The 13792-nt window shown below is 37.7% G+C and overlaps 1 protein-coding gene across 4 annotated transcripts in view; it reads left to right on the plus strand.

The window, feature by feature from the left end:
- Nucleotides 1-13792, plus strand: part of ATP8A1 (ATPase phospholipid transporting 8A1) — a 103588-nt gene that overhangs the window by 2635 nt on the left and 87161 nt on the right. For 3 of the 4 annotated variants that reach the window (XM_082050339.1, XM_082050341.1, XM_082050340.1), the window contains exons 2-4: nt 7327-7441; nt 8999-9098; nt 11673-11771. In XM_082050339.1, coding sequence (XP_081906465.1) covers nt 7327-7441; nt 8999-9098; nt 11673-11771 — 314 coding nt within the window. Of the gene's footprint in view, nt 1-7326; nt 7442-8998; nt 9099-11672; nt 11772-13792 lie in introns of those variants that run through there. The other variant, XM_082050342.1, reaches the window with a different exon arrangement.

Genomic DNA, 13792 nt, shown 5'->3' on the forward strand with positions numbered 1-13792 from the left:
TATTCTAGAATTTTTGTGTTGTATCTTTGGGACTAAAGTCTCATTTTTCTCTCCCGTTACTGTCAGCAACTAATTTCTGCTTCAGAGATCTTTTTTTCATGGATCATGAGCTACCTTATCAGGCTGGACTGTCTTGACATCATCTCAGAACTAAGCTCTCTCTGACATGAAGAGATAGTAATACTGTTATTAGAGAAAATCAGCTCTTGTGCTCAGATGAAACAAAATCAGAACTGTCAGAACCATTCAGATATATATCACTCCCAAGAACTGTTTGACAGTTGTGCAGAAAAATTGACACTACAGCCTATAAATTATTACAAAATAAAAATTGTAGGTGTTTAAACGTCTGTAACACTTGTTACCTGCATGGCATTCTTCAAAACCTCTGCAAGTTCTTGTGCTCTTCATGGCTGATTAAAGATAACCATGCTCGCTTATAACCTTTTTTAACAGATATTTGTGCCTATTATCCCTGCTGCAAAGGTCACCTGCAGTTCACCATAAGCCTAGGAAACGCTGCAGTTTTAAAGTGGTATATGTATCAATAAAGTCCCACTCAAGGCATGGAAGATCTGGCCTTCCTAAACGAATTTAAGAAATCACTGCCAGTGATTCACCACCAGTAACCTTAATTCAGAATTGTACCTGATCTCTGCTGTGGAAATAGCATCGTGTATCCTGCAGTTACAAAACACATGGGAAATCTTTCAGTATTCTAGCCTATATCTAGCTTTATTAAATGAAGTAATTAACTGTGGTTACTTTAGCTATATATAGCTGCACAGTTAATATATGCATCTATTAAATAACATGAAATGGAATAATTCAAAGCATTTTATTTCTTTTGAGAGACTGGGAGAGTGGAATTGTGGTTACAGTTCTTATTAGGGTTCTCTGAAAATTAAGGCATTAATGCTTTTCCTCCATGTGTTGGTGGAGTTCAGTGAACTATATTAGGTTTTCGAGAAAGGGTAGAAATTTGAAGTGCCATGGTGCTGTCTACCCACAACAGCAGATAATAACTATTAACGGTTCTTCTTTCCCCCTGTACTCAATGCTGGTGAGGTTCCACCTCAAATACTGTGTTCAGTTTTGGGCCCCTCGCTCTACAGGAAAGACACTGAGGTGCTGGAGAGTACAGAGGAAGGTGGCAAAACTGACAGAGAAGAGTCTGGAGCACAAGTCTTATGAGAAGCGGCTGAGGGAGCTGGGGATATTTATCCTGGAGAAAAGGAGGCTGAGGAGAGACCTTATTGCTGTCTACAGCTACCTGAAAGGAGGTTGTAGCATGGAGGGTGTTGGTCTCTTCTCCCAACTAGCAAATGATAGGACAAGAGGAAATGGCCTCAAGTTGTGACAGGGAATTTTTTTGTGTGTTTTTTTGTTTGTTTGCTTGTTTTTCTTATTTTGTCTGTGGCTTTTTTTCCTGACAAATCTGTTTTACTGACTTCATTTAGATCCCAGTGCTTCAAAATAGGGTCTAGCTATAACGGAGCGGTACCAGCAGGTTGGAGCAGCTCATTCCAGTTCCCTTCTGTGCTCTGTCCTCAGAAGGACAGGCTGCTGGGTCAGGTTCCTCGTGCCTGTTCTGCCACCAAAGGTTCATCACAGCATTATGGCAATTAACTCCAAAGGCACCTTCTTTTTCATAACGGTACCCTGTTGAAACTGTGGTGCATTCTCTGGGAACATGACCTAGCAGACTTGCTCATATAAGAGGTTCTTGGCTACAGCACCAGCTTTCAAAGCTTTTGAATGCTGTACTTTGAGAATAAGAAAGACATTTTTAATGATTAAGGGAAGGGAATTAAAATCCTTCTGGTGACCTGACTGAGGGTTTTCTTTCCCTCCCTTACTTTCCATATTATAGTCTGTATTTACCTTTGCCTTGTTATGGCAATGAGACTGTTTTAAGGTGTGAAAGATGAAACTGGTAAATGACCCTACCTAAAGGAAAATATTTGAACAATGTTTACTCTTTACCGTTTATTGTTGTTTTACTAATTTAGAAACTTTAAATCAAAACTGGTTTAGGAAGATTCCCTGCAAATATTGTCTGTTGAAACAGAGTTTCTTCTTCTAAATTTGTTCTTGTGAGCAAAAATACGTTCTTCAATTAATTCTCTTGTTGGAGAAAGCACAGGTTAGTTGTTTGGAAGCTTTTTTTGTTTGTTTCATTGGTTATTTATTTATTTGGGTGTTGTTGTTGAAGATGATGTTTTTGCTGGCAAAACCGAAAACATGTAATCTATGCAAAATACACATTTTCCTATTTTGATGGGGTTTTTGTTTGTTTGGGTTTTGGTTTTTGTTGGGTCTTTTGTTTGATTGGTTGGTTGGGTTGGGTTTTTTCAGGTACACTTTTCATCCTGGGAAGTAACAACCCAGTCTCCATATTTGCAGATTTCACAGCAATTCGGTTTCCAATTTTTTCTTGCCTTTTCCTACTCTTGCTTATAATTTATTTCTATTTCTTCAATTTTGAAAAGATTGAAAGAAATCCTGAGCCAAAACCTCAATTATTTGCTGAGTGACTTTAATGAAATTTGTAATGTTTTGTGCTTATCCATCAATAATTTCCAGATTCTGTGCTTCACTACCAAATAACTTTCAGGGTGCAAGACAGAAGATTATGTACGGTAATTCTAGCTTATGCAGCAGCTTTGCAAATAAACTTTTTGGTTAGGGCAATAGTTGTATTCCTTTGCTGTTGAAGCACATTTTTTGTTGGTGTTGAACCTGTGCTGCGCAAATAATAAAATAATCAAAATATAATATCAAAAGGTGTGATTGTGAATATTAAGAAGAAATTAGTTTTGAAACTTGCTATTTCTGCATAATAGTGTGTCAGAGTAGTATGGCATGTTGGCTTTTCCTATTTTTCTTTTTAGAGTGCTGACTTTTCAAGTCAGATGCTTTTCTGTCGCTGGGAGCATGTAAAAATCTATGTCATAGAATCTGTTTGATAATTCAGCTGTGGTTAAATATCAGCAATGTTGCAAGCCACAGCAGAGGTAGTCTTGGAATATATTTGTTCTTCTTTCTGAAAAGCAATTCTTACTAGTACAGCATCACAGTTCCTGTCTGAAATGTGGTAATTGCTGTTTTACTACAGTTAAATACCTGTAACACAGCAGTGACCACACTTTTTATTTTTAAGAGATTAAAATGATTGCTTCCTCTTAAGTTCTTTTTTTTTTTTTCCACACTACTTTTTAATCATCAGAATTTTGTAACAGCTGATGCTTTGGTGGTGTCTGTGCTTTTGTTATGTTTTGTTTGGTTTGTTTTTATTCTTCCTGCCTGGATTCTGTACTTCATGTGTGTATATTTTTTTCCTTGTTAACTTCCTGAATGTTTGGGTCAATGCTCTCCTGTTGTCTTGGAACCTCCTATTTGATTACAGAAGGGCAACCATCTTTTCAAACACAGCTTCACCAAAAATATAGCGATGTTCACTAAGAGGTGATGTGGTGAAATTTCCATTCTCAAAAATGGAAGGTATGGGTATGGTTCTGTTTGTTCCTGTGATTACTTGTAGGCAACATTTTTGTGACAGGATGGCCTCGTTTTTTCATTAATAGACTGGCATCAAATCAATTTGTATGAACTCAATGGATCCTCACTATTCTGGAGGAAGTTACTTATAGTTTTGGTTTTTAAAATTTCATAGAAAGGTAGCTCTTAAAAGTCAGGGCGTAATGTACTGCAGTTAGACTCAGGTTTGCGAGTGTAGTTTGATAGATGTCCTACTTCATACTGGAAAGTGAATAGTTGAAATGATATGTGCCTTTATGTGATTTCCTGTAAGGTGCTAGTTTGCATCAGGGATTGTATCAGTGGAACAAATCTGCAATCTTAATTTCTTGCTTACCAATCTACAGGCTAGAAGAATTTCAAATGAACATATAAACTGCCATAGCATTTAACATCCTCCCTTGTTGAAAAGTATATCCCTTTTTAAATTTACTTCCTGACATTACTTTGGGCCATTTGAGTTATTGTCAGATTCTTTACTCACCTTATGTAAATAAAATATATTGAAGATTTCCTTGCATGTTACATTTGAGAAAAAAAAACCCAAACTATAATTAAATAAAGCTTTTGATGACTTAATCTGTTTATGCTAGATGAGTGTGGGCAAGACATGGCAGAAATTGGAAATGCTTTATGTTAGATTTCTGAAGATGTGGAATACAAACAAACTCTGGGAATGCAATAGATAATTTTTAGTTGCAATTCTAGTGAATGCATCATATGGGAAGATGCCCAGTTGTGCTCAGGGTGGTGCCTACGAACATACAGTCCTGTATCTGACAAATTATTGGAAAATTTCACTTACAAAACATAATATATTGACTTTAAGAACGAAACTGTTGTAGGGTAGGCCTGACCCACAGACAGGCCAGTGTGGTATATTGTCCCTGAAGACATTTGGCTTGCTGAGAGCCCAGAAGCAGTGCCTGAGCTTTGGCTTCCCTTGCTGTTGTGCAGCAGAGAGTTCTCTTTGACCTCAGGCAGTTCTGAAAATCAGCAGCTGTGTGGCAAGAAGAGTGTGCCCAGTTTCTGGCCAGGCATCAGGCATCTGTTAGGTAAGCAGGACAGATGCAGGGCTGCAGAGGAACTGAAACTCAGGGGCGCTGACTCTTGACTGAAGTTCTTGGGTAGGTAGTGTAGGCAAGATAGGTGATGTATGGACATTTAAAGAAATAGCATTGTGGGAGGGTAGGATGTGAAAGTTCTACATCAAATAGTGAACTAAAATTTTATGTCTTTCTTTTTTTTACACTCTTCCTGATAACCTTGTATAAAAGCAGAGCATATCAAAGAGCATTTTGTGTCTCTTGTGGCTTGGAAAACATGGTAGTCATTTAAGCACACTACCGCTTTAGATGACATAATAGCTTCAGTAAATGCGTAAGCTTTTAGATATTTTTGTGTACATGTACACACACACATATATATATATATGAACACACAAAAACACGGAAGACAAATCGTGTCTCTTTGGTACTGAGCTTTGTGTATCAGTCTAATCTGTGTACTCTAGTGAATGTGTTCTAAAGTTTAGGCAGGGAGGTGGTGGGACATGTAACCTTTGAAGCTTTCAAAATAGTATAATGCACCTAAGGCAGAAGAGCTGGTTTTACCAAAGCTGCAGGGTATAGAGGGCTATGGGTGATGCTCAGAACTTAATTCCTAAGATTGCTTTTTAAGTGAGAATGGAAAAAAAGTGAATTCAAGGTAGTAGGATGTGAGGCAGTGAATGTTTATGGAGCTCCTCAGAACCTTTTTGCTGTCATTTTGATTAAAGGAGAGCAAATAAATACTGTAGTACTGATGTATGAAAATAAATGTCTATACTTTGGCAATCTTTTAAACTAATGGATAGTATATAGTGTTTAATGCCTGCTAACATTTGCTTTAACTCTTATCACTGTTAGTATTCAAGGCTTATAGTGGTGTAAGTTTTTTAATGAATGCATTAAAATTAAAATAGTACATTCCACAAATGTGCAAACTCTCCGTATTTCCTGAATTTAGGCTAGATTGATACTTTTGACACAGTAGTTTCCAACTTTTTTACCCAAGTGCTCTCACAGGAGCCATATATCGTGTTTGCTCCTTCATCGAGCAACTGGAAGGTAAATGTCCTATACCCAGGATGAAGGTGTGCTCACTATGTAATGGATTTGGGCTCAGTCAGCTACAGATATGAGATTGGATGTGCACCTGCGGCTTGACTGAAAACCTAGTTGCCTTAAAGATGTACCTATATCCAATTGTGTTATAGGTATATATGTCTATGGAACTGCATGCTGGAGGTCGTGCATAGCCAATTGTATGATGGTTGTCCCTTCGAGGAGAGGTGATGGCAAGAGTAGGAAATGGCAAGTGTAGTTGGCCACATGTGCCCATGTGGTTCCTTGAGTTGAGGAGGATTGTGTGGATGCTTGTTCAGGTGGGCCCAGTCTGTTAGGCTGGCTGCGCTTCCTCTGAAGGGTCCTCTTGAGGTGCATACTGGAGCTTCAATAGAAGTGTGTTGGATGAGTGCCTCTCATTGGGGGAGCTGGAAGGAAGGAAATAGAGAAATTGCAGTGGATGGATGTAGTAGTGGAGGTTTCCTGCAAAGTAATAGGATCTGTGAATTCTGAATAGCAAAATGGCAAGAAATTACAAGTTTCTGCTGAGTCTTCGCATGATGTATGGAGACTTGACCTTGCAAGGTAGTGTCTGAAATATATCTTCTGGATATAATAGATAAGAAGCTATATAGTGGGCCAGTGGACTGGAGGATGACTTGGGTTTCATATAACCTGTTTGTAAGGATGTACAGAACATACTAAAAATGAGCTTTAAGTTTTCATTTACAGCCTTAATTATCCTTGATATGCATATAAGTTCTGATGCACAATTCCATTCTAACATCGTTCTTTTTCTCTTTGTTTTTTTCTCCTTTGGCTTACAAAATGAACAGTGTGTATTTAATAGACAACTATACACACACAGATTATTGTTATAATTTTAAAACTTTTTGGTGACTGATTTATGCCACACCTGTGTTGACAAGCTCCAGCCAGAATAGACTACTTAGGCCTGTTAGTTATCAATGTAGTGGCTGAGTGGTGGACAAAACACTAGTGAAGTGTCTTGAGAGAGAAATACATTGGTATCCCCTTTTACAGATGAAACTAATTATGCAGATTTGTACAAGATTCCTCGTAGTTTATAGAAGAATATATGCAAAGATCAGCTTTCACTGACTAGTGGAGGCAGGTGCTTGGAATTTCAGTAAGTCTAGTAATACCATTTCAAGTTAAACACACATGAAATGAAGAATCTACCGATGTCAATTATCTGGGAATAATCTGGCTAATGTCATGCAGAACATTTGTAGCAGGTAAAGGAATAGTAATTCAAGATCACTCAGCTCGGAGAGAGATGAGAATTTTTTAGGTTTGGGCTTTTATTCCTTTTGCCTTCTCTCTTTTTTTTTTTTTTTTTTTTTTTTTTTGGTATGTTCACTTCTGGGTTCATGTGCATCAACAGAGAATAGTGCATTTCATATTACTCTGAGGCAGCACAAGCTATATAACTGTACTCATTATTTCAGTAGATTTCACAATTATTCAATATTACAGCTTTACAAAGCACCTTGACTAAATAGTTTTTTAGTTTTTAAATTATCATTACTTGTGAGAAATGCAAATGCGTTGAGTTCACATTCACAATAGATGTCTTTTTTGTCATGAAGTGCATTGAATCTTGTGTATTTGTGTATATAAATCTATTTATGTGGAAAACCATGTTGTGTTTTTACAGGCTATGAGAAGACAGATGATGTTTCAGAGAAAACTTCCCTAGCTGATCAAGAGGAACTGAGAACTATATTCATCAATCAGCCCCAGCTAACCAAATTCTGCAACAACCATGTCAGGTATTAATTAGTGTTTTTCTAACACATATTTAATTTCAGAACGTTGCATGTTGCATAGCAAATATTTCTTTTGACCACTAGTTACAGTCCCAGACCCTGAAGGGGATAATGAAGTGAAATGAGGAGAGCACCAGAGCTGTTTCAATTACAAACCTGACCCTCCAGATTTTTAAGGACAGGGTGGGGAAGGTATGGATGCTTTACAGCTGCACCATCAGCATGTCCCTAGTGTATTGATTTGTTCTTCAGCTTTCAGTTCAGCTGAAGTTCAGTTCATCTTTGAACGTATTTCTGATAGTTGGATGCCAATGCAGCTGGACTTCGCATCAACATGGCATTGTTTGTGCTTTGGAAACTCTGGTCTTAGTCAGTCAGTCAGCTACAAAGATGCTGTGGTTCCTTATGAAACTAGTTTTGAATTTCAAGTTCAGGCTTTAGGACTCTGCTGATGGTTTATGTTGTGGGGTTTTGTTTGTTTTTATTTAATTTTAAGTAATAAACCATACTCTAATGTCTGTTTAGATCTTATCCTCAGTTCTGTTGTTAAAATTGAACGTAGATGAATTGCAAAGATATCTTTGTCCCAAGTAAGTCTTCTGACAATACCTTTGATAATATGCAGGAATTTTATAGACATTGAGAATAATGTGTTGGAGGTTTTCCATACGCTTGAGAAAATGTGTAATGCTTTCAGTTTGTGTATGCAACTTGTCTTTTCTGTCTTTTTGTTTGTTTCTGGACAGTGTTGAGCTTTTTCCTCCTTTAAATTGGCCTTTATGCAAAGTCAAAGTAAATATTAGTAAGTTAAAAAGGAGTTAAAATATTCTTACAAGTCTTTTGCTTGTATGTTTTTGGCATGATTATTTTCACTGTTACTGTTTTAGGACCTTGAATGGTAGCATTGTTCTTAAAAAAAAAAATAAAAAGGCTGACAAAGAGCTGGGAGATCAAACCTTTTGTGATGATGGCTTAGTAGAGATTATTACACTTGGATAGGACGTATTCTGTTAGTCCAGCATAGCAAAACTACACTTAATATGCAGTATTTATCAGTTTAAAGTAAAAAAGTGAACTTTCCATTCAGTGGATTATATTATACCTTGTTCCCCAGGAATGTTGCCTGAACTACCTGTGCAGAGCTACCAGCACATGCCTGCGGGCCTGGCAGTGCTGGGCCCCAGCGCCACAGGCCTCAGGCTGCCCCACCGCACACCTGTGACCTTCACCTGGCTTTATTTCCTTTGCTCGTTGCCTGTGACTGAGTGACAGCAGAGCTTGGCAGAGGTGGGGAGGGAACTTCTTGCCGCAACATGGAAGCTTATGGCAGTCTCTGTGGATGACAGGCGCTTCCTGGGGTTGGCCAGTTCAAGGAGACCTGCCGGACTGTCTCTGCTGAAGTCTTTCTGGTTTCTCTTTCAGCGAAAATAAATCTGTTTGCTAGCACAGAAATCACAAAAAGGTTCTTTTTTTATTTGAAAGCTTGTGTAGCTAAGAGGGAACATTTGAAGAATTTGTTGTACTGTAATAATCGTGCGTGTTTTTGTCTCTTTCTCTCAGCACGGCAAAGTACAACATAATCACATTCCTGCCGAGGTTCCTTTATTCCCAGTTCAGAAGAGCTGCTAATGCGTTTTTTCTTTTTATTGCATTACTTCAGGTAAGATCAACAATAAGATGCTCATGTTTGAAACTTGTTGAAGCACATTTATGCCATAGACAATGTTCTGCAGAGATATTGAGGTTGGTGTGCCGTTCTTTCTGAGCTTATTAGCCTCACGAAATAGCTGTATTGTGTAGATGTACATTTAATAAATATTTGGGTTTGGGTTGTTTTTTTTTTTTACTCCCTGGAGACAATACAATACACACAAATATTTTGCTGTAAAACAAATTAAGTATAGCTGAAATACTGTCAGGTGAAAAAAACTGTTGTGACAGGAAAATCCCATTTAAAAATATCTAGCATGCACAGAAAAATGTTACCTGTAGTTGGCATTTCTCGTAATGGAGGGTACTGCCTAACAACCTGAACTTTGTGAACTTTAATCCTGTAGTCTGTTTTGAGGGGCACGAATTGCAGTTGAGAAGTGATTGTTTATTCTTAGAGGGAAACTGATAAGGGTTGAAGTTGAACCTAGATGAGGAAAAACAGCAGTGGAGTCCAGTATTATAACAGCTATTTCCCATATCCCAGCTGGTTAACTGTGCTGGTTAAGAAAAAAGCATGCAGTCTTTTCTATACCACCATTGTAGCTTCATTCAGTGTGTTTATGAAGGGCTGTCCGTGACCATCTTACTGGGGTTTTTTTTGAAGAAGTACACGATGTTTTGCAGATATATCAGAATATTTTAATTTTGTGGTAGTTTCAGTTGATAAAGCAGATTGTTTTATATACAGGTCTATAAATGCACTAGCTGGTGATGAATGAAAATTGAACCATGGGCAGGGGCAGTGATAATTACGATTGTAATTCCATATTCCCATCATATTTTATAAAAATACATTTTCTTTATAATTTCTAGCACATTTTTTAGAATGTGTTGATTTCTCTGTTGCGGAGGTCATTGTGTTAGGAATTGACATACCAAACAAAAATTACTAAAATAATGGCATGCATATTGCTGTGTGTACTTTTCCCACACTTCAGATGTTTCAGCAAGTGAAAGTTGATTCCTCTGTACTTACTCAGGTTTCTTGCTTCTACTGTAAGTGCTTGGAGCAGTTTCTTAGAATACATCTGCACAGGTAGCTTACACAGTTTTCTAGAGGAAAAAATCTGAAGTTAAGGGTTTCATTAGCTCATCTGCCTGAAAACCTGTGGCTTCTAAATAAACAACCTTTTGACCCCATCTGGCATCTCGGGCTAATCCAGTGGTCCAGCAGCGTTTCTTCTGGTGCCAGTGTGCACATCAAACTAGCAACACAGAATGAGGTTTCAGAAGCCATTTGAGCATGACTGGGTGAGAGGCTGGCAGGTTGGTGTTTGGGGTGTTAGGATGTGCAATGTTAAGGCTTAGAGGCCCGCTGTCTACTATCAGGCTATCAGTGAGACTGCACTGGCAGAAGTAAGAAATACGGGGCAATGGAACCAGAGTACCGGCTGGTGTCTCTTTTGCTTTCATATTTTGCCTGGAAAATAATGTGCAATTGGAATGGGGAAGTTTGGGCATTTGTCTAGGGAGGAGTGAAAGGGTAGGAATAGCCAGAGAAGTGATAGATCCCTTTCCCTTGTAGCCATCACATAGGCCCTTGCCCAATATTAACTTTCTGCCTGGATTCCATTTAATTGCTTGAAAAATGTGATTTAGAGTAACCTGGAAAATAGAACTGTATTGGCCTTACTCCAAGAAACGTTCCATACATACATATAGCATCCTGTTTTCTTTCAGAGGCACAATGTGGTGGTAGAAAAAAGAAATGTATATAATCCAGAAATAACATTGGCTGTTTTTAAAATGTTTTATGATAAAAATGATAAATTGAGGATGTCTTTTAACTGCATTGAAGAATCACTTATTGTACTATTTTCTTGCAAAGATCTCATTGTAGTCATATGGGCTGCATTGCCTATGATAAGTCTGTTAAGGCAGCAGTCATCTTGCCTGTTACAATGTTGTCATTAAGAACTCTAGTCAATATTAAGATATAGATGGATGGTTATCCATGATTAGCACATAAGTAGCTGCGTATTCTTAGCATTTACTTTATGTACACATTTCCTTGCATCATCTGTGCCCGTACCTGCTTAGCAAAAAAGGGCTCTTACAGTAGTCTGACGAATTTCAAATAGCTACTTTCTGACAATTAATAACTAATATGATGCAAAATATCTCTTGGAGATTAAAACTATAAGGAAGTAAAAATACCTTGGACTTGTGTCCACTCTAACAAAAATCTAAACTGAAAAAAAAATGATTGTGTTTTATAAATATGTATTTTAATTTAATTTGAAACACAGCAAAAGAAGGTGAATATTCCGCAGGCACTAAAATTTCTGAAAATAACTCCACTGAATGCTATGCTATTTAAAATGCAAATGTTCTTTTATTGCATCAGCTACTTTTGAATTGAAGACAGTAACCCTCCATGGAAATAAGCAGCACCATGTCTAAAAAGTTAATCCAGTTGCCTTCTCTGTATTTCCACAGAAAGTACTGTTGCTTATATTAAAATATGTTTTAAACCAGCAAACAAATACAAACAAATTGTTTCTCTCTTTTTCTTTAATAGCAAATACCAGATGTATCACCAACAGGCCGTTACACAACATTGGTCCCTCTCTTATTTATTTTAGCTGTAGCTGCAGTGAAGGAGATAATAGAGGATATTGTAAGTATTTAATAGCAATATTTTGTAAATAGCTTTCAAATTCTTCGTAGACTGTCTTACAAAAATTTGTTGAATAATTCTGTGTTGAACCATTCTTACCTTTTGGATGCGTTTGAAAGCTTCTAAAGCTACTTCAGAAGATTAAATCTTTAGAATATGGTGTTACGATTTGAAAGTGTGTTTACTACATATATAAGTGACAATAACATGGCAAAACAGTGACTGTTGTGTTTATTATATACTACAAGCATTTTTTTAAAGTGTGAACTGGAACCAAAGACTCCACAGAACCCAGTCAAGTCCAGAATATTGCCAATTTTTTTCAAACATGGGCTCTTCAAAAGAAGATTGGAGACTACTAAATTCATTTCAGGTGCAATCTATTTTAAAACCATATAAGCTTTGAATGTTTCTCTGGTTAGAATTATCTTCTTTTCTTCTTGCATGAGCAGGAGCAGAGTACTCCCACTAATGAAGCTTGTGGGCTGGATTTAAGTTCAATCTGTCACTGAGGTACTAGACTAGCATTTTATAGAAAAATTGTGAGAACTTCTGGCTTTAATCACAATGAAGAAGGTAGGCTTAAAAAAGAAATCTTCCCAGGATTCTTTTTACATCTTTATTTTAGGTACCCTGAAAAAAGCAGATAAGCCCTCGGGCACTCAGTTGAGGATCAAATAATTCCTGGACCTTTCTAAAAAGTGCCTTTTAACTTGCTACTGGAATTATAACAAGGCACTTTGCTTGTTTAGAATAGTAATCTATTTGGTTTAATACATTTTAGATTAATGAGTTCAGGTCACTAATGTGCCATTTTTAAAGTTTTGAAAATGGATTTTCCCCACTTGTCAAATCCAGGTCTAAACCCAGGTCTCATTTATCTCTTTGTTTCTGAAGTCACATGCATAAAATCCTTGTTTTCCCTGTTGTGACTCTGCACGGTTTTGTGGACAGCAAGAGGAATAGGCCTTTCTCAGTTGGTCCTGTTGCTCCAGCCCAGTGCCATTTACTGTTAGTCTTTCGTGTCTTGCTGGTAAGTGTGATCTGCTGATGCCTGGTGGCCAGGAATAGATATGGAACACTTGACCTTATTAGGCAGATGTCCACATCGATGTCAAATTTTCCTTGGCTTTCTGCAGTCAGCAGTTGTGGTAGTGGTTGTTTTGCTTTCTTCTTGCCTTGAATGAAAACTTGAAAAGACCTGGGATATTGTCTTGACTTGGAAGTGTCCATTTTGACTTCTTCTTTTTTGTGAGTAGGGAAATGAGTTTCAGGCTCTGTTTCACTTGATACAGAAGATGTTGCAGTTATCTGAGTACATTCCTGCCTGCTTTTCACTCTCACTCAGAGCGTATGGTAGAACTTGTCTCTCTAATTTGCATAACATAATTGACTCTTCTAATTGAAGTCTTTTGTGTCTCGGGAATTTGTCTTGACGATTTACCAAATCACTCTAGATGCTAAGAATTTCTTCATCCACCATTGTTCTGTTTTAGTTCTGCAGATGTGTTATGTGGAGGACAAGAAGTTAGATACATCATAATATGTTAGAGTGCCTTGTCCACTATATGTTGCAGGCCATTCTCTTGATTTTTTTTGAAAGAGTTGCAGGTAGCATAGTCTTTCCCTGCACACAAATAGTGGGCTCCTGGGAGCATCATATTTATTGTGTTTGAGAAGAATTACCATGTACATGTAATTGAGAAGAATTACCATGTACATGCAGAAACTTTGATTAAAAGGAAGAGTGGTGAACTGTAAAGAAGCTCTTAAAATGGAGGGTTGCTGGTCACATGCTGCTTTTCCTGCTGATACAGTCAGCTCAGTCTTCTCCTCAGGTACTCCCGTCAGTGGATGGTAGGCAAGATCATACTGTCCCCCTGGGCTGTATGAAGCTCCTGGGCCACAAGTCGAGTGGTCCTGCAAGAGACAATGATGTTTCCATTAAGTGTTTTCGTTCTGTTCTTCATTTCTAGTATTTGCTGCCCAATGGTCAGCTTCTCCTTAAATGTCTTTGTTGC

The sequence above is a fragment of the Streptopelia decaocto genome, assembly GCF_964273445.1.
Source record: "Streptopelia decaocto genome assembly, chromosome: 4".
In the NCBI taxonomy this organism is placed as follows: Eukaryota; Metazoa; Chordata; class Aves; order Columbiformes; family Columbidae; genus Streptopelia; species Streptopelia decaocto.